General features: G+C 44.8%; 1 protein-coding gene across 1 annotated transcript; it reads right to left on the reverse strand.

Annotated features, from left to right (window-relative positions):
• On the reverse strand, positions 1-24,818 carry LOC126194226 (uncharacterized). The gene is made up of 4 exons (XM_049932748.1): positions 24,726-24,818; positions 14,685-14,759; positions 9,772-10,014; positions 1-2,014 (listed from the first exon to the last, which is right to left on the reverse strand). The coding sequence occupies exons 1-4, from the start codon at positions 24,805-24,807 to the stop codon at positions 276-278; spliced, it is 2,139 nt and encodes a 712-aa protein (XP_049788705.1). The 5' UTR covers positions 24,808-24,818; the 3' UTR covers positions 1-275.
• Positions 24,819-27,100: the final 2,282 nt, after the last annotated feature.

Raw genomic sequence — 27,100 nt, forward strand, 5'->3', positions numbered from 1 at the left:
ATGACAAAAGTTAATTAATTATGAAATGGATTCACTGCGTGAAAATAAACGATTTACTTGACTCTTACACCCAACTGATTCAATAAAAAATTCACATTTTCTGATAACTTAGAGCCAGGCACACTGAACAGTTAGAAAATTGTGTTGAAATGTAATGTAGTATAATAGATCACAGATAGATGTCTGTACAATTTGGCAGAACACAATGTTCATACACTGCGACATACTAGAATTCAGCAAGATTATCTGTGTGCAGATGCAAACAGTGTTGCGTGTCAGTGATGGCTCCCGTGGTATCCCTTGACGCCCTTGCGGGCATGGGGATCTCTGCCCGTAGCACTTCCTGAGCTCGCGCTGGAGCTGGCCTTGCTGCCTGAAGACGCACCAGAGCCTGATCCAGCGCTGGCGTCGCTGCCTGCAGAGCTGCCGGAACTGGCTTTTGAGCCTCCAGAGCTGCCGCCAGAGCCACTAAGAGCGCCAGCAGAGCTTCCAGAGGAGGATCCAGCCGAACTTCCCGCCGAAAAGCCAGTTCCCGACTGTCCTGCTCCACCACCGACTAAGGAACCAGAGTCTAAGCCAGCACTGCCACCTTGTCCAGAGGAGCCAGTGGCGAGACCTCCGTGCCCAGAGCCAGCAGCAGCACCTCCAGCATGATTGCCTCCACCAACAGCACCACTTCCAACACCAGAACTTCCGCCATAACCTCCAGCACCTCCACTAGATATACCACCACTCACACCAGGCCCAGAAGCTCCAGAACCTCCTCCAATGGAACCAGTACCAAAGTTACCAGCACCACCACCAGAGCTTCCTATTCCACCATGGCTACCTGCTGCACTATGACCCAGAGAACCACCAGCCCCACCAGCACCATGTCCTAAATTGCCAGCACCAGCACCAGATACTCCACCCAGGCCACTAGCTCCAGAGGAGCCCCCACTAGAGCTTCCAGAGTAACCTCCTTGGCTTCCACCAGCACTACCAGCTCCACCAGTTCCCACACTATGACCAGCCCCTCCAGGACCACCATGTCCCACAGCACCTCCTGTGCCACCATTACTGAAGGCACCACCAGTTCCAGTGTAACCTCCTTGAGATGCACCAAAACCTCCTGAACCACTTGCACCAGCACTGCCAGCACCACTTTGACCAATGCTGCCAGATCCTGATCCACCTGCAATACCACCAGTGCCTCCATAACCTCCTGTAGCACCACCAGATGAGCTACCTGCACCAAAGCCAGCAGACCCAGTTTGGGCTCCCTGGCCAGCTGCTCCACTTCCATGTCCACTGGAAGTTGACCCAGTTCCACTGATACCTCCAGCACCACCTACACCACCATATCCTCCAGATATACCTGATCCACCAGCAGCTCCACCAGATGAACTACCTGCACCAAAGCCTGCAGACCCAGTTTGGGTCCCATGACCAGCTACTCCATTTCCATGTCCACTAGAAGTTGACCCAGTTCCACCAATACCTCCAATGCCACCTGCACCACCATGCTCTCCAGATATCCCTGAGCCACCAGCAACTCCACCTGTGCCAAACCCACCAGATGGTGCACCAACACTGCCTCCAATGCCTCCAGGTCCAGTTCCTCTTCCGACATTTCCGGATCCAGAAGAACCATAGCCTCCTGTACCTGATCCACCATTGCCAGAACCAGTTCCTCCAGGTCCAAAGCCTCCAGCGCCACTTCCACCTGAACCACCAGCTACATTTCCATGTCCACCAGCTCCTGTATGGGCACCAAACCCTATTCCTCCTGTTCCAGAGCCACCTCCTATACCACTTGCTCCAGCACTACCATGACCAGACCCACCAGACTGGGATCCAGCACTGCCTCCAGTGGCTGCTGCACCACCTGTGGCACCTCCAAGGCCTACTGTTCCTGATGATCCCACTCCAGTGATTCCACCATACCCTCCAGCTGGTCCACCTCCTGTTCCACTTGACCCACTACCCACATTGCCAGATGTAGATCCAGAGGTAGACCCAGAGCTGCTGCCACCTGTAGGAACAGTGCTACAGTTACATTGTAAATTGAAATGGAATAAAAACGTTTTAACTGAAAGTATTTAAATGTTTATTGGTTATTTTTGCAATATAATCATTAATTTTTCTGTTATAGAATGCTTGCTACTTGAAATAAAATTCAGAAAGTAAACTGAAACATAAATAAAAAACTATCATACATCTACATCTACATGATTACTCCGTAATTCACAATTAAATGCCTAGGAGAGAGTTCATCGAACCACCTTAAAGCTACTTCTCTACCGTTCCACTCTCGAACAGTATGTGGGAAAAACGAACACTTAAATCTTTCCGTGTGAGCTCTGATTATTCTTACCATATCTGAAACTGCTACCATCGAGCAGTTAGCATTTGGGAAAAAGTCTATTTCCCACTGAGTGACAAAGAGAAGTATGCTCTCACTAAAACATATTCGATCACACGACATACAAGAAGCATGCACAAAATGTATTGTGCCAATGAAGATGATGAGTTGCTAGTTTAATTATCAAAATTGCTATCAGACTGCACTTAAAATCTGCTTGCATTTGATCCGAATACTAAACTCATTTAAAAATTAAAATTCTTTCTATCTATAAAATAAATGCGACTACAACGATAGGTAAATGTAAATATTTTGAACTTGCGACTGTAAAATATGCTCGAAATATTACTGTTCAATACGTTTAACCAATCCCCAATGTGCTCCCTAATTCTTAATTAATCCACATTATACGACCTTGTTGCCAAATTAAAAACTTTTATGTGAAACTGTCCTAAATGGACTCGTAGTTGAGACTAAATTTCTCGATTTTTTCTGTAACACCGTGACCAGTGAAAGAATGAACTTACATCGAGAGTGTCGGCAAACTATGGTCAGAAACGTGGTAGTGAGTTGTCTGTCTTCTGGAAAAGTACATATTATGGAACTTATATTTTTTCATTCTGTAGCTACTAACGTATAAACCGCCAGTAAGTATAAAGCTGGGTTATGTTGATGCTACTCATATGTACAATATCGAAGTTGTTTAATTGGATGTACAAGAAACATTAATTTTTACCACATTGCTTTCTTCAGTCCTCTTCACTCCCACAGAGGACGGATTTCAGTGCTTACCACACGGCCATCAATATTCCCCGCCAACATTTGCTAATCAATAAATTGAAAAGAGGAAGAATACGATAGAAGAAATACACTGAAGCGCCAAAGGTAGGCGCGCGTATTCAAATACAGAAATATGTAAACAGAATACAGCGCTGCGGTCGGCAACGCCTATATAAGACAAAACGTGTTTGGCCCAGTTGTTAGATCAGTTTCTGCTGCTGCAATGGCAGGTTATCAAGATTTAAGTGAGTTTGAACGTGGTATTATAGTCGGCGCACGAACGATGGGGTACATCATCTCCGAGGTAGCGATGAAGTGGGGATTTTCACGTACGACGATTTCACGAGTGTACCGTGAATATCAGGAATCCAGTAAAACATCAAATATCGGACATCGCTGCGGCCAGAAAAAGATCCAGTAAGAACGGGACCAACGATGATTGAAGAGAATCGTTCAACCTGACAGAAGGGGAAGCATTCAGCAAATTTCTGCAGATTTCAATGCTGCGGCATCATCAAGTGTCAGCTTGCGAACCATTAAACGAAATGTCATCGATATGGGCTTTCGGAGCCGAAGATCCACTCGTGTATCCTTTACGACAGCATGACACAAAGCTTTACACCTCGCCTGTGCCCGTCAACACCGACATTGGACTGTTGACGACTGGAAACATGTTGCCTGGTCTGATGAGTCTCGTTTGAAACTGTATCAGGTGGAAGGACGTGTACAGGGATGGAGACCACCTTATGAACCATGGAATCCTTCATACCTGCAGGAGACTTTTCAAGCTGGTGGAGGCTCTGTAATGGTGTGGAGCGTGCGCAGTTTGAGTGGTATGGGATCCCCCGACACGTCTAGATACGACTCTGATATGTGGCATGTAGCAAGCATCCTTTCTGATTAGCTGCATCCATTCATGTCCATTGTGCATTCTGAAGGAGGTGGGCAATTACAGCAGGACAATGCGACACACCACACGTCCAGTAATGCTACAGAGTGCTCCAGGGACACTCTTCTGAGTTTAAACATTTCCGCTGGCCATCAAATACCCCAGACATGAACAATATTGAGAATATCTAGGATATCTGGGATGCCTTGCTACGTGCTGTTCAGAAAGATCTCCACCCCCTTGTACTCTTACGGATTTATGGACAGTCATGCCGGATTAATGGAGTCAGTCCCATCCAGCACTACTTCAGATATTAGCCGAGTCCATGCCACATCGTGTTGCGACACTTCCGCGTGCTCGCAGGGGACCTACACGATATAACGCAGGAGTACTAGCTTTTTTGGCTCTTCGGTGTATGTATAACTTCACTTCTGGATGATCAGCTCTCCACGATGTTTGTGAACGCAGAAGACGTATGTAATGATACATTTACATCCTGTTAGACAGCATTACATTTATAAAGAGTACGTTTAGAGACACTTGAAGAACTTAGAGTAGGTTTCCATAACTAAAAAACAAAAACACATCAGTTATGAAAAATAACAAAAATCTCTATATTTTAAATAATTTTTAATCTGTTATGGTGTGTCTTCCTTGTTTTTTTTTTTACTTTTTCTTTTGTTAGGGTTTCTTTTTCTGACGGTTCGCACTTGCTAACTGTATCTTCACGTGTTTCATACGGACTGTTCAGTGTACACTTGTAACCGACGGAGACCTTTTTGGCGGCATCTAACCCAAGTGAGTGTCTAACTACCTACACTAGTAGTTACGTAATTTCGGTCAGTTATTTACTTTGAGACGAGTATATCCCACCCAAAATCAATTTTGCATTTTGATTATGTAAATTGAAGTAGGAGGGGGGACAAAGAAAAGGAAAGGGAAGAGATTATAAATATCAGCTGCATCAGGACTTTGTGCGGCATCAGCAACGGCGAGCGGAAATGTGTGTTGGACCGGGATTCTGACCCCTGATCTTCCACTTAATAGGGTAGTTGTGTTAACTACTGCGTCACCGGGACAGAGAGTTTATCGCAACAGCGCGGATTATCTAGGCACGCCTTTCGGCCGATCTACATTCCCACCAAGTGCCACCTATCCGCAATTCCTGTCCATGTCCTTCATGCTCGCTACTTAGAAATATCGGACGTAAATGTACATCCGCACGGAATGTGGTGGATCCATCGTCCATCGAGGCGAATCAGTTATATTAATACTTTCAACTTAATGTCTGCGTTTTGAAAGATACAAGACTTATACTCTTAGGCAATTAATTGTAGTCTTCTGTTTCACCGATCAGAATACGTTCACACAGTGAGCGTCTCTCTCTGTCTCGTCAGTTCTCAGTTGTATGTGACAAACTACTATGTAACGTACTGAAATGCGTGTAGTTGTAGGCGGAAGTTTGGCTGAGTTCGTTATATAGTTTCATAGTATTTTATTATTTCCTGTCTTTGTAAAAGGGCCATGTGATGCTGGCCTTTTAGGAAGTCAAAACCATTGTGATACCATTTCTGTGACCAGAAGACCGAGCGAGGTGGCGCAGTGGTTAGCACACTGGCCTCGGGAGGACGACGGTTCAAACCCGCGTCCAGCCATACTGATTTAGGTTTTCCGTGATTTCCCTAAATCGGTCCAGGCAAATGCCGGGATGGTTCCTTTGAAAGGGCACGGCCGAATTCCTTCCCTAAGCCGATGAGACCGATGACCTTGCTGTTTGGTCTCCTCCACCAAATGAACCCTCTGTGACCAGAGGTTGGAAAAATGCAGTATTAGAGTCTTGATTATGTACATAATGCTTCACATAAAATGTTACACTTTAGAATGAAGAGGTGAGTAGGTAAACATAAGTTTTTCCTTTAACAGACAACATCCGCACTGTCAAAGATATACTGTCGTGGCTTACAACTGCCGGCAGTTGCAACTTAGGGGAAACCGAGAGGCGAAACTAGACGCGCTGGCCGACGGCGATGGGCAAACAGTAAAACCACAGACGCTCTCACCGTTGTTCCGCTTTTATCCCTAGACAACACGACCTGGACGCCGGACTGACTACCTCGAGGTTTCTGGTAATATGATTGTGTTAGAGTTGCCGCGACAGTATGTTTGCTAGATTCCGCTGGTGCAAATTCGTAACACTGCCGTCTTTTAGGCCTAGGAATGCTGAGTACTGGCATACAAGCGGGGGATGCTCACGCCGTCGAAGGAAAAATAGCAAGTGTCAACGTGTCACCATCAAGCGCCACACGGGTGCCAGTCCTTAATATCATTTTCACCGTAAAACGGCAACCAAGGGACATGCCCTAGAGGAGACACCTGAAGGAGATAAGCGCTCCGTGTACAGTTCGTGCGATATTCGGAAATGTGTGAAACAGGTTTGGTCTCCACCTGGTAGGAAGGTAAGCAAAAGAGATACTAACCCTTGAAACATGTTTTCTGAACAGACAGTTCAATCTGCGTCACGATACTTGCGCCAAATCTGTGACGGTCAACCCCCGGTCAGTGTCATGTTGGAGTTTGCATTTCGTGTCTCTCCTAACCTCAGCTAGCTCACCTTGTGTAGCTGTCTTTAATCAGTGATAGTACACAGGTGATTACTTTTTCCTTCCAAAATTTCATCGAGTAGCAGAGACCAATACAGGTATTTCTACTATTATCACATCAGCTTATAGTGGTAACCACGAGAAGACAGGGGTGAGAGCTCGTAACGCTTACACGTTACGCACAGACCTTCCGGTTACCTCAGAAATACGGAACGATCTTTCTCCACTGTTGTGCAATTCAAAGCCATCTACCTAGTATAAGAGGTAGTCAAATGAAAATGAGTCAAATGGGAAAAAGTAAGTTAACTGTTTATTATTTCAAGAGGTGTCGCCATAACTGTTGATACATTTATCCCACTAACAGAGAGGACGGTCAGTGCTTCCGTGGAAACATGTCTGCTGTTGCCTACGGAACTGTGATTGTACGTAAGCGTGCATCTCTTCGTTCGAAACAAATCGACAGCTACGAATGTTTTCCTTCGGGACTCCAAAAACATTGAAATCGCATGAAGATAAATCAGGACTTTATAACTGATATGTAAGTACTTACCAGCGAAACTTCTGAGCGTAGGCGAAACAACAAGAACGCCATCTCCGGGAAACTCATGATGACCCTTTTCTTTGAGTGTAAGGGCCTTTCTGGAAAAAGGTGCTACTATTAACGCGCCAGGGTTCCTGGACACTTTGCAAAAACTGAAGTGCGCCATCAACACCCGGGAATGTTGACGAACGGCATCATTCTGTTGCAGGATAATGTCCGCCCACACGGTGCCACGGCTGTTTCGACTGTGCTGCAGAAGTTTCACTGGAAAGCGTTTACACTTATCCATATAATCCCGATCTATCTCATGCGACTTCAATATTTCTGGAGTCTTGAAGCAAGTCAATTTGCTTCGGACGAAGAGGTACGCGCCTGTGTGCAATCATAGTCGCGTAGGCAACGGCAAATATCTTTCTATTAAGCCACTGATCGTCTATTCTGACAGTGGGATGAATGTATTAACAGTTATGGGGATTATCTTCGAAATAATAAACAGTTTATCTACTTTTTCCAATTTGTTCCGGGTAGAACCCATTGTCAGCTGGTGTGCAAACCAGAAATACATAGCATATAGCAGAGAACGTAACTATACAAATAATATTCACGAGTATGAAACTACAGGTAAAACTACAGGTACCGTCAAAATTAAACAGCTAAAATACACATCGTGAGCATCTGGTGATATGATATATAAAGACACTATGTGACAAACAAGCTGTCACGACAGACTGACTCACTAGCTATAACGCGATAACCAGGAAGACAGTTTCAGTCGTGAGAGGGGCAGCTTATGTTACTAATAGAGAGAGGAGTGCAGATACTCCACGTTCAGCCAAAAGAGCGTGAGTTGGATATATTAGAGGAATTACAAACTTTATGCACGAGGCGCATTTTAAACGAGGTGCATTTTAAACGAGGCGCATTTTAAACGAACAGCTGTCGTCTAGACGCAAGTGGTTCTTTTAAATATTCAATGAAAAACTGGACCATTGATTTCAAGCGTTTCCGCATGTATTACCCCATTCTTTATACCTATACCTCCACGTAGCTGTTTTTCATACTTATCATTTTTGTTATATGTACTTCTTGAGGGTTTGATTCCACAGCATCCTTGATGTCAAATAATTAATGCTCATGTACTAAATAGGTTGTCATCGCTTAGCTTAATGATTTTGTAAATTATATTACACCCTCTGTGTTCCTTTGTGTTATTATGGTCTGTCATTATTACATTATTTATTAAATCTTTTAACCGGCCAGGGTAGCCGATCCCGCTAACGCGCTGCTTCCTGGACTCGGGAAGGCGCGCTGGATTAACGACGAGGGCCGGTGTGCCGACCAGCCTGGATGTGGTTTTTAGGCGGTTTTCGACATCCCGCTAGGTGAATACCGGGCTGGTCCCCACGTTCCGCCTCAGTTACACGCGTCGCAGACATTTGAAACACGTCCGCACTATTTCACGATTTACTCGTACACTAGACGCAGACAGTTGGGGTACTCTGATTCCATCCTGGGGGCTACGGGGTGGCGGCAGGAAGGGCATCCGGCCATCCCTAACACTAACATTACCAAATCCGTTGTAACCACGCCGACCCTGCGATCGCTGCGGGAATGTGGCGTAAGAGAAAGAAAGAATTATTTATTTCATCTTTTATCGGGTTTCACTTGCACGACGTTCCTCATCTAACCCTGCAAGGGTTTGAGTTCTTACCCTATCTTGCGACAGCTTTTATTATTTATATTTTATTGTATCTTATTAAACTGCCTTGCTGCCTTGAATTTATGTAACTGTTCTGGAATTTTTATTGTGTTTATTGGTAATTTTACATGTGAGCCTTTTTTGTCGATGGCATTTTTTACGTAACTGTAAATTTCTGTTCTCTCATTTTATTATTCGCACTTTGTAAAAGTTTAATTTTATATACTACATTTTATTATGAAATATAAAAAAAAATTCTGCCTTTGTCGCTACGTGGCACTACTTTTGTATTCATCACGGTTCTATGGTGGCTTAAATTATGTTCACGGTTATCGTGTTGTAACTAGTCAGCTAGTCTGTCATGACCTCACTGTTTGTTACATACTGTCTTTATATATCTCACCACGATGTTCATGATGTGTATTATAGCTGTTTAATTTTGACGGTACTAGTAATTTCGTACTCTTGTATATTTTTTCTGTAGCTACATTTTCTGTCATTTGCTATGCACATCTGGTTTGAGGACGATCTGAGAATGGATTCTGCCGGAAACGCATCAAACAAAGTCATTGTTTTATCAACAGGTGGCTTCTTACTTAGTGACCAATACAGAAATTGTGCAGTACTCCTATTAATTGAAAATTAAGAAATTTTCAAGCGAAAAGGTCTTAGAATTACCAGCGTTTGTATGTAGGGAGCGAGAAATAAAAGTATCTAGGAAAAATTGACTATTAGAAGCCTGCTATCATCGTGGCCGTTCAGAGGCCAGATCCTCCGTATGGACAGCAGCCGCGCAGTCTAATTCTATTGTCCACCAGTGGGCGAGAACCTCAGCAAAGAGCTTTGGGCAGTTCGCCCACATTTGGCACTCTGGAAGCCAGTGGAGAAGTAAGAGTGTGTACTGGGATGTACTCTCACCTGACCCGGACGCAGATCCGGCGTGGCTGCCGCTGTGGCTTCCAGAGGCTGAGCCGCCGGCGCCTCCCAGAGAACCCGCGGAGGAGGAGGAGCCGGCGTTGCTGCTGGAGCCAGAGCCTGAGCCTCCAGTGCCGAAGGAGGAGCTGCCCGACTGGCTGCCGCTGGCGCTGCCGGAGCCGCCGCCCGACGACGACCACGAGGACGACGACGACTTGGAGGAGCTGCCAGAGCCCACCCACGCGCCTGTGCCACATAGCGGAGAAAAGTACTGTCAGTAAGTGTATACGGTTGTCAGCCTCTTATTTTAAGTCATCAGTCTTGTGACGGATTTGAAGCGGCGCACCACCAATTCCTTTCTTGTGGCAATCTTGTCGTCTCAGAACAGCACTTGTACCTTAAATTCCCAATTAGCTGTTGGATAAATTTAAGTCTCTGTCTTCCATGACGGATTTTACCCGCTCCTTCTAGTACCATAGAAGTTAATATCTTTTGTTTTATCATCCTCTCCCTTCTTCTTGTCAATGCTCTGTACATGTTCTTTTCTTCACCGATTCTGCGAAGAAGTTCATCACTCCTCACCTTACCAGTCCCCATAATTTTCAACATCCTACTATAGTATCAAATTTCAAACCCGTCGCTTGTCTTCTTTTCCGATTTCCCACAACCCATTACTCACTAATATACAACGCTGTGCTCCAAACGAACGGCTTCACAAATTTCTTTGTCAGGTTAAGGGCGATGTTCGATACTTGTTTTGGGCCAGGAACGGTCCCCTCCCTTGTACTATTCTGCTTTTTGTGTCCTCCTTGCTTCGTCTGTCACGTGTTATTTTCTTTCCAGGCTAACAAAATTCGTCTGCTTACGCATTACCAAATTCTGGTGTCAAGTTAGAGCTAATTCCATTTTTGATACTCCTCATTACTTTCGTCTTTCTTTGGTTTACTCTCAATACACATTATGCACGCATTAATCTGTTCATACCATTCAACAGGTCCTGTAATTCTTCTTCACTTTTACAGTATCATCATATCTTATCATCGATATCCTTTCACCCTGAATTTCAACCTACTCATGCACCTTTTTTTATTTCCGCCATTGCTTCCTTAGCGTAGATACTGAACAGCACGGGAGAAAGGCTTCAGCCGTGAAGTATACCCTTTACAATCCGAACACTCCATTTTTGGTCTTCTGTTCTTATCGTTACCTCTTGGTTCTTGCATGTATTGCACGTTACCATCTTTCCTTATAAGTTGACAATATTTTTTCACTATTTCGGAACTGCACGAGTTTACATTGTCGTAAGCTGTTAAGTCGACTGTGCGATAGTTCTCGCACTTATCTCTCCTTGCTATCTTCGGAATTGTGTGTATGATATTTTTCTGGAAGCCTTATGGTACATCTACCACCTCATAGATTCTACAGACCAGCTTGAATATTGACTAGTTGCCACTTCTATCAACGTTTTTAGAAATTCCGAACACCCGTTATCTATTTCTTCTGCATTATTTTACAGCAAGTCCCCCAAAGCTATGTTAAACTCTGGTTCTAATATTGTACTACCTAAGCCTTTCAAATGGACGACCCTTGTTTACTGAATTACCCGTTTTCTCACTCTTCATTTTGTGCTTGTGACGTCGGCAGGTATACTGGAAGTAATGTTCTTGGCGTTGATTTGCTGTTGGTCATTAACTGTCGCTCCTTCGAAAATACATATGGACTTTTGGAGGGCTTCGGAAAACTTCAACATTAAAAATCTTAAGACTGAGTACACAATCCACGCTAATGCGACTTTGTTGGAAGTCAGAATGCAGGCTATTCGAGCAGAGAGTCATCGAGAAAGTAAACAGCTCCCCTGATGTTTTCGTTACTTGTTAACAGCGTGGTAGAAAATAATAATTCTACTCTCGGCGATCTTGTTCTTTATGCAGTACTATACGGTGATGTGTTATGCGAGAGAGAAATACTGTTAAGATCCAGTCAGATGCTGACATAATTTCAACCTGTTATGAAGACTGTAAAATCCTTTTAAATGTATAATAAATGAGAAGCACCATTTTGCTTTTGTTCCACAGTATTACTTTTATTGTGTAAATCGGTTTTCGGCTTACAAGGCCATTTTCAGACATTTACTGAGTAATTTTAAATGCAGTTAATGAAATGTCCTTCCATTAATAATTCTGAATGATTAATGTTAGGGGCGAATGCATAAGCTATATCTGAAATGTGCTAGTGTCCGATTATGGCTAACCCACAAGCGTCTTCTTGTTTACGTCCTGTAATTCTTCACTTTTACAGTATCATCAAATCTTACCATTGATATCCTTTCACCCTGAATTTCAACCTACTTATGAACCTTTCTTTTATTCCGCCATTGCTTCCTCAGCATAGCAATTCTGAATATTTACAGGGTGCTTCACGTTCATTGCAAGCGCTGGTTCCTGGGTTCGGCGGTATTTAGATACTGTCGTAGGCAGGCTGTGACTGCGAACACCGCCTGACGCACCGTGCAGTTGTTCGGGCAGTTTGACAAGAATAAGGCAGACCAATTAGGAACGGTCTTGAAAAACCTTTCCATATTTTAGCACGTCAGTAGCATTTACTTACAGAAATGAGCACTAACTGAAATTGAAACTTGCAGATTGGCGGTAGTGTATCGACTGACCAGTTCTCACGTATTGTTGTTGAGCACCAGTATTGCAACTGAATACTGCAGTCTGCACACGATGGAGAGGTTGATCGTGAAATAGGATTATTCATATCATCAAAAACACATGGGAAAACAGTCATAGTTGTATTGACAATGTGTTCAGTTCCATTGTCATGCATGAAATAGTCACAAGTATTTCCTTTAGTTCTCTGAAGAAAAGAAAAGGTTGCAGTATACACGAACTCATGGGTTCGCGGCTATGCGAATTGACAAAATTTTCTCGCGGTTCCAGGTGCGTCAAGGGTTTAAAATGCACGAGCTTTCGGTGAGTGCTCGTCGGTTATTGTCAGCGGCGACTATTGTGTATCTGCTACTGCCGTCCTTATACAGCATACCGAGCGAGGTGGCGCAGTGGTTAGCACACTGGACTCCCATTCGGGAGGACGACGGTTCAATCCCGTCTCCGGCCATCCTGATTTAGGTTTTCCGTGATTTCCCTAAATCGCTTCAGGCAAATGCCGGGATGGTTCCTTTGAAAGGGCACGGCCGATTTTCTTCCCCATCCTTCCCTCACCCGAGCTTGCGCTCCGTCTCTAATGACCTCGTTGTCGACGGGACGTTAAACACTAATCTCCTCCTCCTAATCTCCTCCTCCTCCTCCTTATACAGCAGCTCTCCTTTCGTGACGCCAGTTGGTGCTCATTTCAGCCACACATGCAGTATTGTTTTTACTGCGCCCCGTCGCGCCCGCTTCAACCATTCGATGTCCGGGTACAAAGCTGTGCTTAGCTTCAGGCTGCCGGCTTTATTAAGGTGTTATCACAAAGAAGGAGAGCTTCAGAACTAGCCATGGGAAGTGTGAAGAGGGCGCGGTGGGTGCGCAACGAAAACATTACCGTAAATGATGCTAGAGTGAGCACCAGTGACGTCAGAGGAGTCAGAGCGGCTCTTTAAGAACGTCAGCAGCAGCCCCATAACAATCGGCCGAGAGCTCCTGGATTTTAAATCCCTTGACGCGGCTGAAGAATTTTAGAAAGTTTATATATTGGTTCACATAGCCACTATAAATTAGTGTTTGGTGGAAAAAGATCGGTCCGAAAATTTATGTGGAACTAATTGCCCTTCGCACTCGAGTCTTCACATCATGCACATGCTCTCGATGTTAGTGCAGAAACTTTTCAAAACACCAATGTGCTCTGCCAGATCACGTTCCGCGACAAATGTAACTAGGTTTCATCAGAAAAAGGAGCATTGCAGGGTTCACCTCTCTATCACCCACATACTGAAACGACAGGCTGCAATACTCACATCGTGCAACACTACATGTATTATTTAGTACTAGTTTTATGTGAATGGCAACTCCAGGTGCTCCAACAAAAAATTCTTACACGACCGATTACGGCCGTTACAGAAATACCGTGTGATCAAAAAGTCAGTATAAATTTGAAAACTCAATAAATCACGGAATAATGTAGATAGAGAGGTACAAATTGACTCACATGCTTGGAATGACATGGGGTTTTATTAGAACCAAAAACAAAATACAAACGTTCAAAAAATGTCCGACAGATGGCGCTTCATCTGATCAGAATAGCAGTAATTAGCATAACAAAGTAAGACAAAGCAAAGATGATGTTCTTTACAGGAAATGCTCAATATGTCCACCATTATTCCTCAACAATAGCTGTAGACGAGGAGTAATGTTGTGAAGAGCACTGTAAAGCATGTGCGCAGTTATGGTGAGGCATTGGCGTCGGATGTTATCTTTCAGCATCCCTAGAGACGTCAGTCGATCACGATACACTTGCGACTTCACGTAACCCCAAAGCCAATAATCGCACGGACTGAGGTCTGGGGTCCTGGGAGGCCAACCATGACGGTAGTGGCGGCTGAGAACACGATCATCACCAAACGACGCGCGCAAGAGATCTTTCACGCGTCTAGCAATACATTGTTTTTTTTGGTTCTAATAAAACCCAATGTCATTCCAAGTATGTGTGTCAGTTTTTACCTATCTACATTATTTCGTGGTTTATTAAGTTTTCAAATTTATACTGACTTTTTGATCACCCGATAGGTAGATACATAGGCCTACAGAGAGAGAGAGAGAGAGATGTCGATTTCATATATTTTGTTACAGCTGGCGACAAGAATACACGAACACTACAACGATGTGGACACGAGGAATAAAATTCGTTTCTTTTTCTGTTCTTTGCGGTTCCGTTCAGGCGTCACGAATTGCGGCTGCCTATAAGCAGACACTTACCGTCACCAGATAGGGACCCACTGCCTGAGGGACGTCCGACGCCAGCCGCGATGCCTTTCACGCCCTTGACGCCGCCTGCAACACAACACCAGAACAACATCAAAGCCTGGCCTTTGCGTAATCGCGACTGCACGCGGCGGCACTCTTTCTGCTGTAGTTCCTTCCCTCTGCCTCGCCGTACGCAGCTGTATGACGTCCGAGACCAGTTTTGCGTTCCACAGAAATATTCAGTTGCATCAGGCACTATTAATATGTTCAGTGGATGTGTAACGAAACAACAGCCGCCACGAATAGCTCAGACATAGCCGGTACTGCATTATGTAACCATAGTGGGAAAAACCATAAAATACTTTCCAGAACATTAGCAATTTTGCATTCAACTGATTTTCATCAGAAACATGTCTCACTAGCTTTGTTTACGTGATCGACAGAAATATCTTTTCTGCAGTGGACTTACTTACTTTATTTTCAACAAAATCTTTCTGAACGTAGTGCCCCGTCCTTTACTAAAATACTTAAAAACTAAGCTCCATTCGAAAAGGTCTCTGAAGGCCCAAAGGCACCGACCGGCCGCCGAGTCATCCTCAGCCATTAGGCGTCACTGGATGAGGATATGGAGGGGCATGTGGTCAGCAAACCACTCTCCCGTCCGTTATCAGCTTTCGTGACCAGAGCTGCTACTTCTCAGTCAAGTAGCTCTTCAGTTGGCTACAAAAGGGCTGAGTGCACCCTGCTTGCCAACAGCCCTCAGCAGACCCGGACGGTCACCCACCCATGCGGGACCCAAGCCCAATAGCACTTCACTGGGCGCTGATGACCACGCTGTTTAGCGTCCATAAACCTCAAACACACACACACAGCACTTCACTTCGGCGATCTGAAAGGCACCTGTGTCACCACTGCAGGAAGGCCGTTTAATAAAATACTTAAAATGCTAAAAGAATCGACGTTTCGGTCATGTTACAGCGACCTGTGTCAGGATGTGGGCTGATTTAGCCACCAGTGATTTTGTTGTTGTTTATATTTCATTCTATCGTCCATCAAGGCGAGGACCGGTTGGCAGCGCAACATTGCCCCGTTTCGGCGGAGTGCATTTATAAAATACACGTACTCCAGAAAAACATTAAAAATATTAAATAATTTTGTTTCTAAAGCTTTTAAAACAGACGTTTGTCACTGAAGATTTATGTAAATCACGACCTTTTTTTAAAAATAATTTCGCCGGCCGCGGTGGTCTAGCGGTTCTAGGCGCGCAGTCCGGAACCGCGCGACCGCTACGATCGCAGGTTCGAATCCTGCCTCGGGCATGGATGTGTGTGTCGTCCTTAGATTAGTTAGGTTTAATTAGTTCTAAGTTCTAGGCGACTGATGATCTGAGAAGTTAAGTCGCATAGTGCTCAGAGCCATATGAACCATATGAGCCAAAATAATTTCAATGAAAAACAGAAACGAAGCACTTAACTTTACTGAAATTACAATAGATGACCGTTAGGTGAGGAGGATTGTTGGAGGGAGAGTGCTTTTGAATGGATGTAGGGTGGAGCAGGGAGGAACCGTTGGCCAAGCTTTTGGAAAGTGAGGGAGGAAAGCTGCGGGGGGGGGGGGGGGAAGGATGCGACGTGGTGAAGCGGAGTCCCGATATGGAGAGGAGTATTCCGTTAGAGCTGAGAGGACTGGAGGATCACCCGACCACTATGGCCGAGCGGTTCTAGGCGCTTCAGTCCGGAACCGCGATGCTGCTACGGACATCACACACATCCATGCCCGAGGCAGGATTCGAACCTGCGACCGTAGCGGTCGCGCGGTTTCACACTGTAGCGTCTAGAACCGCTCGCCACCCCGGCCGGCGGGGAGGGGACGTGGCAGGCTATATGGAACAGGGATTTTCTTCTGTTAGTCGTAGAGCAACCACGACAACTTTTCAAGCGCTGTTTGTTAATCTGCTCTCGGCACTGTCCGATGATGCTGGTGGCCTGCAGTCTCAATGCGGGCTGCCAGAACGTCCTCTCTATCCATGCTGTTAGGCTGCTTCAGAAGTTCAGTCGCCTTTCTTAGTTTGTATACGAGCCCACAGATGACTGTCTCGCGAGTTGTCGGGCTTTCTGAAACTTAATAGCCTCCCAAAAATCGCATTTGGGATTCCACTAGTACCAATTGCTTTTGCTGCCCCAGTCGAACATAACTCTGCTATTCGGGTGGTAACAGGCCTTCCGGTTTTCCCATTGTATGCGACACCGCACTCGCAGTGCATCTCGTGTACACGTGCGATATTGAGAGCTTTTACAGCAGCCTTGGTGGTTTCTATCAAATTCTGCTTTAGGCGTTCCATGCCTCCTCGGCAAGAAACATTGCCTGTTCGATCGTTGACACCTTTGACGTAAGGTAGAGGGTTCTTATTTGATATTGTTTGCATCGGTAAGGTGATGGAGACAGGTGGTCACAGTGTGTAGCGCGGAACACTTCTTGTAATATCAGTGGCTTCCTTCTGACGACGTTATTGTAAATTTGAAATTCCTACTTTGCTCTAGGAATAGGAAGATATCACCCACCTCAATGTTCTTGAGTTGTTAAAGTGAGCCTACAGAATGTGGCATGGATCGATTTGTCAATACATTGTTTTAAAGGTTACGTTGGCATGTGCGCTACAAGACAGCCATTGTGCATCATGGAGAGGTTTACCTGTGAAATTCCGAAAGGGTGTATTCCAGCAAGAGTTGGGAATCATTATTACCAGCCACTTGACGAAATGACAACGGCAAAAAAATCACAGAAATTAGAGATTATGAGGAGGGAAAACAGGGAAAGGTCGTGGTGGTGATGGGGATTATGATAGTAGTACTCGAAGTACTCCGCCCTCCGCCACACATCGTAAGATGGCTTGAGGAGAACAGATGTAGGTAGAAATATTTCGAATTCTCCTCAGCGGACTAGATGTGTAATAAGAAATCGATCGTACTTCATGTGCTATGTAGATCTGCGAATTACGACCCTCATTGGTAGTGGCGTTCATATTTATCTCTTGCTATTATTTTGTAATATTAAATAATTCCTGAATATAAAGTAGTACTATGGCAGTTTTTATTAAATCGTCAGCTTACAATACTCTCATGTTGCGCTGTATAATCTCTCGGCATGACTTAACCTATCTCATTTCACATTACATACTTTACAAAGTTGGAACATAATCAAGATAGTGATAATTGCTGGACTGTATAATATCTGTTTAACAACAAAACATGTCAATGTGTAAATGTTAAATATATTTTACTACCACCGTTAAAGTAGGGCAACGATTCTTGATACTCTCTACGAATTTTTTTTTTCGAAATTTGTGGCATGATTCTATGGGACCAAACCGCTGAGGTCATCGGTCCCTAGGCTTACACATGGGAACTGACTTACGCATGGAGGACTCGAACCTCCGACGGGGGCAGCCGCGCGAGCCGTGAGAAGGCCCCGCAGACCGCGCTGCTACCCCGCACGGCAATTCTTTCTTTATTTTCTTTCTTTGGTCTCCTTCTCGATGAAGGAGACGATGCCGGTGAAGTTAGTTCTAGATCGTCAATGAAAGCAACCGGACACTGTTTGTTACCTGGTCCGCCATTATCAAATATCCGCCATATCGCCATTACAGTGCGAAGTGATCAGTATTACCACAATGTGCCGTGTTTAACAGTAGCATAAAAGAAGCAAAAATGCAACTGCTTACTCGGAAGTGAAGTTATGTTACAATAAAAATAAGAATATCAAGACAATTTGAAAAGTTATTTTGTGTCTTCTGTGTATTATTAACACACAGGAATCTTATGTTCCCAGAACCATACCTATAGAGGACCAAGGAAATACTTTAGTTTTCTTGGTTCCAAGTCAGAGGCTAGGCGGTACGTAACTATATAATTCGTATGGGACACATAAGGTAGATAAAGTGGCAAATGAATCCAATATAATGAAACACAATGAAGAAATACAGAGAACAGTGGATGATTTAATGTTTTTACCCATTTTTCGAATTTGAGGTAGATGTTGTTATACTTCATCGTCGATAATTGCTAGCATTCAATCACTTTAATACCACTTCACATAAAAAACACGTTTCGAGAGGCAATATCATCATCAGTTTGTCGACAGTCAGATATCACGATTAAATACTAAAAACTCTAACAACATTTGCACTATGCAATTTTCATTATGTCATGCAATATTATGGGGAATATTTTGCGTCCTATACGCATAAAAATTAAAATGGAAAAATTAATAGAAAGTGTAAAATTGAACAAGGCTAACATAATATTATCCATAAGTAACTCATATGTCATACAACAAACGTACCAAAATTTATAAAATGTTCTATTACGGATAACCTGATAGGCCTATATTTCAAATAAAAGGATACCCATAGCAGCGTAATTGGTTACACGAAATTTATTTTGTCTTTGAAAAATACTTGCAGTGTTAACAAAACTAACAGAAAAGTACAGTAGACTATGGGTCCTCGTCTTACATTAAAATCACACCACAGACCGTAACCGCGTACCAGGTCATCGTGTTATCATCATCTGTGGGGATCGAGAGTGTCCAGTTGGCGCTTCTCGCGTCCTGGCAGAAGAGGAAGATTTTAATGTAAGGCTAGGATCCGCTGTACAATGTGTATTCATTTTATGAGTGATTGAAATGTGTTGTCTGAGCTTTCAGTACTTTACCAATTGAGCTGAGTGTCGACAATCGGATGGTGCGAACATTGTATTCCGAAATGCGTTTTTTGCAGCGCTACTATAAACGATTCACTCGTTTTGAAAATGTTACATTTTCCAAAGTATTACATACACAGATGTGACTGATGCATGAGTATAACCTTAAATAGCGAGTTTGCTTTGTGAGAGTGTAGTTCCTTGACCAAATAGCGGCAAGTTTTTGTATGTTAGAATATGCGGATGTTTCTCTTTTATAACAGTGCAGTATGCATTCAGAAGGAAATATGGAGAAGGATCACCATGTAAGTAGAGGACTGTACTTTGATATCGACAATTTACAGATACAAGTTGTGTCCTTAAACACAAAAGTTCCAGTCGATAGAGTGTGTCAGCTGTGAGGAGGATGAGGAAAAGTTCGTACGCAGTGCAAAAAGATCAACGGTCGATGGAAGTCTCAAATTTGGAAGACCGCATGAAACAAACTGGAAAGTTATGCGGCGGCGGTTGCATTTCAAACTGAGCGGTCTGCAACCGAAAAATGGTTCAAATGGCTCTGAGCACTATGGGACTCAACTGCTGAGGTCATTAGTCCCCTAGAACTTAGAACTAGTTAAACCTAACTAACCTAAGGACATCACACACATCCATGCCCGAGGCAGGATTCGAACCGGCGACCGTAGCAGTCGCGCGGTTCCGGACTGCGCGCCTAGAGCCGCTAGACCACCGCGGCCGGCTGCAACCGAAAGATAATAGCCGGCTCCTTTAGTTTTTCCCCCACAATGCAGGAAGTCCTTGAGGATTAACATTCCACCTCGAAGCTGATATTCAGCTAAGAAGCTACCTTCCTTTTATCTGCAAAGGTTAATCGCCACATTGTAAGAGCATGGGGAACTGAAAATCATCCTGAAATCGTGGCGCGGGAACAAAATTCGCCGAAGGTTAATGTTTTCCGTGGAATGTGACAGACGAAGCTGTATGGGCCGCTTTTCTTCTTGAGGAGACTGGGAAGATATCTCTTACCCTGATACGTTGCAGTTGTGCTTGTTTCCACAACTGACAGCTGTTTCCGAGATTTCCATCCTCCAACAGGTCGGGGAGCACCGATGTTCGTTACTTCCTAAACGATGTACTTCCACACTGCTGTATATTGGAAATCTTCAACTTTTGTAGTCCTGTCTTCCTCAGTTGCGTGTAATATTACGGTATATTGATAATTTTTACTTATGGACAGTATGACAGCAACTGAATAGAACAAAATTTTAGTGCCATACGCGTTTCGCCTTTATTTTCTGCAAGGCATCATCAGTGGCAGGTTGCGTGGACAGTTTCTTACAATTACACTCCTGTTGCATTTTTGGTGTTGTTCTTCTTCTTATGAATGCCAATTTATGGTTTTTTCCCCACATTCCATAGCAGTATGAAATGAATACGTATTGAAACAAGCGTTCATTTCATAGTCCTGTGGAACGTGGGGAAAAACCGCAAATTGGCATTCATAAGAAGACCAAAAATGCAACAGGAGCGTAATATGTAAGAAACTGTCCACGCAACCTGCCACTGATGATGCCTTGCAGAAAATAAAGGCGAAACGCGTATGGCACTAAAATTGTGTTCTATTCAGTTGCTGTCATACTGTCCATAAGTAAAAATTATCAATATACCGTAATATTACACGCAACTGAGGAAGACAGGACTACAAAAGTTGAAGATTTCCACACTGCTGTATCGAACATAGTAGCGAAGATGATGTGCCTCTATTCCGTTGTCCTCCCAGGGTCGGCTTAACCTAACACCTTGCGACTTTTTCGTTCAGGGTTACATTAAGGATCCTGTTTAAGTACACCCACTGCCAAGAACACGGAATCAGAGAACGCCCCAACACGTTGATAGGATGTTGCTGCACGAACTTCACTACAGCATGGAAATATGTCGTGTGACCAGAGGGTGTAATGTTATGTGTGCCTCACTGCTGTTTTTTAACTAATTTGTGCCTGATTTTATTCTGAGAAGCTCAGTAATGTCTGTAAATACCGTAAATGTAAATTTGATACAAAAAGTACTTGAGGTAAAGTCAAGCGCAGCTGGACAGCAAGAAACTCTTTAGCGCGCAATTTCCGCAACTATAGTAGTTGTGAATCTTTGAGTATGGACTAAAAAAAAAAAAAAAAAAAAAAACAATAGTTTTATTTTTTTAAAGAGGACTTTTAATGTGTATCTTGTGGAAAGAGGGCGTGTTGCTAGGCAGTCGCTCGGAACGTATTGTTACATTTAATGAAAATTGATATGTTAGTGACAAAACCGAGTAAAGTATGTGTAAGAGTTGCCAAACACTTATGAATACAAATTTTCAGGAAGTGAAGAATAGAGATATCTCGGTTTTGGAAAAGGCGGTGAACTTCATTGTCGTCGCCGTCTATCAATTGACAGAATTGTAAGTGTACAAAGTTCACTGATAAACAAGAAAGGCCGGCCGCGGTGGTCTCGCGGTTCTAGGCGCGCAGTCCGGAACCGTGCGACTGCTACGGTCGCAGGTTCGAATCCTGCCTCGGGCATGGATATTTGTGATGTCCTTAGGTTAGTTAGGTTTAAGTAGTTCTAAGTTCTAGGGGACTAATGACCACAGCAGTTGAGTCCCATAGTGCTCAGAGCCATTTGAACCATTTTTTTTATACAAGAAATGGTTCAAATGGCTCTGAGCACTATGGGACTCAACTGCTGAGGTCATTAGTCCCCTAGAACTTAGAACTAGTTAAACCTAACTAACCTAAGGACATCACACACATCCATGCCCGAGGCAGGATTCGAACCTGCGACCGTAGCGGTCTCGCGGCTCCAGACTGCAGCGCCAGAACCGCGCGGCCACTTCGGCCGGCTTTTTATACAAGAAAGGAAATGCATTCTCTGTAGTTTTCATTCAATAAGTAACAACGTCTCATAATTTCTTAATTACAGTAATTGGATTATGTTCTTGTACAATAGTATGGTGCTGAACTCCACTGACCAATTTTGATGTAGCAGGACGTGTAGTATGAAGGAAGTTTGTGTGCCCAAGCAATCTCCTTATTTACTTACAACAGTGGTCTGAAAAGGTATGAAAAGCTACGAAAACTTGGGCCCAAAGCTATCCACAATACGGCCAAGTAACTAACAGAGTCGTATTTTAAACCTTAAAGAACAATAACTTCACCGAGCGAGGTGGCGCAGTGGTTAGCACACTGGACTCGCATTCGAGAGGACGACGGTTCAATCCCGCGTCCGGCCATCCTGATTAAGGTTTTCCGTGATTTCCCTAAATCGCTCCGGGCAAATGCCGGGATGGTTCCTTTCAAAGGGCACGGCCGACTTCCTTCCCCGTCCTTCGCTAATCCGATGAGACGGATGACCTCGCTGACTGGTCTCCTTCCCCAAAACAACCCAACCCAATAACTTCCTCCGAATTACGATACGTCAGCAACTGGTGGAGAAGCTGATCATTCAAGGAGACAGCAACCAAAATTCAGGTACCAGTTACGACTTATACACTCCTGGAAATGGAAAAAAGAACACATTGACACCGTTGTGTCAGACCCACCATACTTGCTCCGGACACTGCGAGAGGGCTGTACAAGCAATGATCACACGCACGGCACAGCGGACACACCAGGAACCGCGGTGTTGGCCGTCGAATGGCGCTAGCTGCGCAGCATTTGTGCACCGCCGCCGTCAGTGTCAGCCAGTTTGCCGTGGCATACGGAGCTCCATCGCAGTCTTTAACACTGGTAGCATGCCGCGACAGCGTGGACGTGAACCGTATGTGCAGTTGACGGACTTTGAGCGAGGGCGTATAGTGGGCATGCGGGAGGCCGGGTGGACGTACCGCCGAATTGCTCAACACGTGGGGCGTGAGGTCTCCACAGTACATCGATGTTGTCGCCAGTGGTCGGCGGAAGGTGCACGTGCCCGTCGACCTGGGACCGGACCGCAGCGACGCACGGATGCACGCCAAGACCGTAGGATCCTACGCAGTGCCGTAGGGGACCGCACCGCCACTTCCCAGCAAATTAGGGACACTGTTGCTCCTGGGGTATCGGCGAGGACCATTCGCAACCGTCTCCATGAAGCTGGGCTACGGTCCCGCACACCGTTAGGCCGTCTTCCGCTCACGCCCCAACATCGTGCAGCCCGCCTCCAATGGTGTCGCGACAGGCGTGAATGGAGGGACGAATGGAGACGTGTCGTCTTCAGCGATGAGAGTCGCTTCTGTCTTGGTGCCAATGATGGTCGCATGCGTGTTTGGCGCCGTGCAGGTGAGCGCCACAATCAGGACTGCATACGACCGAGGCACACAGGGCCAACACCCGGCATCATGGTGTGGGGAGCGATCTCCTACAATGGCCGTACACCACTGGTGATCGTCGAGGGGACACTGAATAGTGCACGGTACATCCAAACCGTCATCGAACCCATCGTTCTACCATTCCTAGACCGGCAAGGGAACTTGCTGTTCCAACAGGACAATGCACGTCCGCATGTATCCCGTGCCACCCAACGTGCTCTAGAAGGTGTAAGTCAACTACCCTGGCCAGCAAGATCTCCGGATCTGTCCCCCATTGAGCATGTTTGGGACTGGATGAAGCGTCGTCTCACGCGGTCTGCACGTGCAGCACGAACGCTGGTCCAACTGAGGCGCCAGGTGGAAATGGCATGGCAAGCCGTTCCACAGGACTACATCCAGCATCTCTACGATCGTCTCCATGGGAGAATAGCAGCCTTCATTGCTGCGAAAGGTGGATATACACTGTAGTAGTGCCGACATTGTGCATGCTCTGTTGCCTGTGTCTATGTGCCTGTGGTTCTGTCAGTGTGATCATGTGATGTATCTGACCCCAGGAATGTGTCAATAAAGTTTCCCCTTCCTGGGACAATGAATTCACGGTGTTCTTATTTCAATTTCCAGGAGTGTAGTAAAAATCTCAATCAAAAATCAATCTCTCTCTCTCTCTCTCCCCAAACACATATATAAATATTTATATTATTAAGATAAAAGTCATTTTATATTGCATGACAGTTTCTTTTAAGAACTGTCAGCTTTCAAGGGTCACTCAGAGAACATTTGTAGAGTGCAAAATGCGATCTCGGTGATTATACGGTTCTATTCATGCATCAGTCATATTTGTATGTGTAGTACTTTGGCTAAAATCAAGCTCTGAATGCGAATGAATCATCTATAGAAGCCTTGTGTTATGTGAAATGGAGTTAAAGTTATAAAATACTGCTGAACGTGAATGGTCTTAGCCGCGAAAGGGTACGTCCATTAAGCGGAATGTATGAAGCTGAGGCACGTCTCGGCGAGACACGGCAGGAGACTCACCCTTGTGCTCTGGGCGCGCCGTGGCGGCAGCCAGCAGCAGCAGCAGCAGGACGGCGATCCTCGGAGTGCAGGAGGTGGCCATGGCGCGGTCAGCCGTGGACTGGCGATGGCTGGCACCGCCCCGCGCTTTATACCCGCAGCTGCGGTCGCTACCTGGAACGAGCTCTGACGCCCAGCCCACCTCCACTCACTGGAAGGGCTCTACGTGGCCACAGGTCAAGAAAACCATCCCACAGCGCGCGTATCGTATACTGATTTCCCTTGCACTCTACTCTGTTCGAGAAATTTCTGTCAGCGATTTTCTCCTCCGAGATTGGAAAACTGCGCAGATCGCACCAGTGTTTAAGAAGGGTAGTAGGAGAATCCATCGAACTACAGACCTATAGCATTGACGTCGGTTTGCAGTAGGGTTTTGGAGCATATACTGTATTCAAACATTATGAATCACCTCGAAGGGAACGATCTATTGATAATCAACACTGTTTCAGAAAACATCGTTCTTGTGCAACGCAGCTAGCTTTTTATTCGCACGAAGTAATGGCCACTATCGACAGGGGATCTCAACTTGATTCCTTATTTCTGGATTTCCGGAAAGCTTTTGACACCGTTCCTCAGAAGCGACTTCTAATCAAGCTGCGGCCCTATGGGGTATCGTCTCAGTTGTGCTACTGGATTCGTGATTTCCTGGCAGGAAGGTCGCAGATCGTAGTAATAGACGGCAAATCATCGAGTAAAACTGAAGTGATATCAGGTGTTCCTGATCTATATAAATGACCTGTGTGACAATCTGAGCAGTTCTCTTGGGTTGTTCGCAGACGACGCTGTAATTTACCGTCTAGTAAGGTCATCCGAAGACCAGTATCAGTTGCAAAGCGATTTAGAAAAGATTTCTGTATGGTGTGGCAGGTGGCAGTTGACGCTAAATAACGAAAAGTGTGAGGTGATCCACATGAGTTCCAAAAGAAATCTGTTGGAATTCGATTACTCGACAAATAGTACAGTTCTCAAGGCTGTCAATTCAACTAAGTACCTGGGTGTTAAAATTACGAACAACTTCAGTTGGAAAGACCACATATATAATATTGTGGGGAAGTTGAGCCAAAGGTTGCATTTCATTGGCAGGACACTTAGGAGATGCAACAAGTCCACTAAAGAGACAGCTTAAACTACACTCGTTCGTCCTCTGTTAGAACATTGCTGCGCGGTGTGGGATCCTTACCAGGTGGGATTGACGGAGGACATCGAAAGGGCGCAAAAAAGGGCAGCTCGTTTTGTATTATCACGTAACAGGGGATAGAGTGCGGCAGATATGATACGCGAGTTGGGATGGAAGTCATTAAAGCAAAGACGTTTTTCGTCGCGGCGAGATCTATTTACGAAATTTCAGTCACCAACTTTCTCTTCCGAATGCGAAAATATTTTGTTGAGCCCAACATACATAGGTAGGAATGATCATCAAAATAAAATAAGAGACCTCAGAGCTCGAACAGAAAGGTTTAGGTGTTCGTTTTTCCCGCGCGCTGTTCGGGGGTGGAATGGTAGAGAGATAGTATGATTGTGGTTCGATGAACCCTCTGCCAAGCACTTAAATGTGAATTCCAGAGTAATCATGTAGATGTAGATGTGAAAATATTTTGTTGACACCCGCCTTATAGCTGCTATAACCGTCGTAATAACATAAGAGAAATCAGAGTTCGTACGGAAGGATTTAGCAGTTCATTCTTACCACGTGGAACGATCGAGTAATTTTGTGCATGATATGATGTACTTCAGCTGTAAAATCATTTATTTGTGCAACCTACTATTACAATTTTGGCAGTGTCTCCATAACCATATGAAAATAATTGTCCTTCACACAAGTCAAAATCTAAAAATCATGTGGCATATGCGAGGCACGTCATAAGTTGGGTCTTTAATTTTAGTTGCTGTTGTTAACAAAAAAATGGTTCAAATGGCTCTGAGCACTATGGGATTTAACTTCTGAGGTCATCAGTCCCCTAGAACTTAGAACTACTCAAACCTAACTAACCTAAGGACATCACACACATCCATGTCCGAGGCAGGATTCGAACCTGCGACCGTAGCAGTCGCGCGGTTCCGGACTGAAGCGCCTAGAACCGCTTGGCCACCGTGGCCGGCTGTTGTTAACATCTTTCGCATGAGTCATATCAAATTATTATTCGTGTACACTGTATATAAGTTGTCATTTTTCGAAATTGCACATGACTGTGAACCCCAGTTACGAGAATTTAATCGGTCGAGAAACAGGCTGAAAGTTGCTGTACGAACCCTCTGTCAGGCACTTAAGTATAAATTGGAGACCATTCGTGTAGATGTACATGTAGGTGAAACAAATCATGGAAAACTCACAGCAG

The sequence above is a fragment of the Schistocerca nitens genome, chromosome 1 (assembly GCF_023898315.1).
Source record: "Schistocerca nitens isolate TAMUIC-IGC-003100 chromosome 1, iqSchNite1.1, whole genome shotgun sequence".
In the NCBI taxonomy this organism is placed as follows: domain Eukaryota; kingdom Metazoa; phylum Arthropoda; class Insecta; order Orthoptera; family Acrididae; genus Schistocerca; species Schistocerca nitens.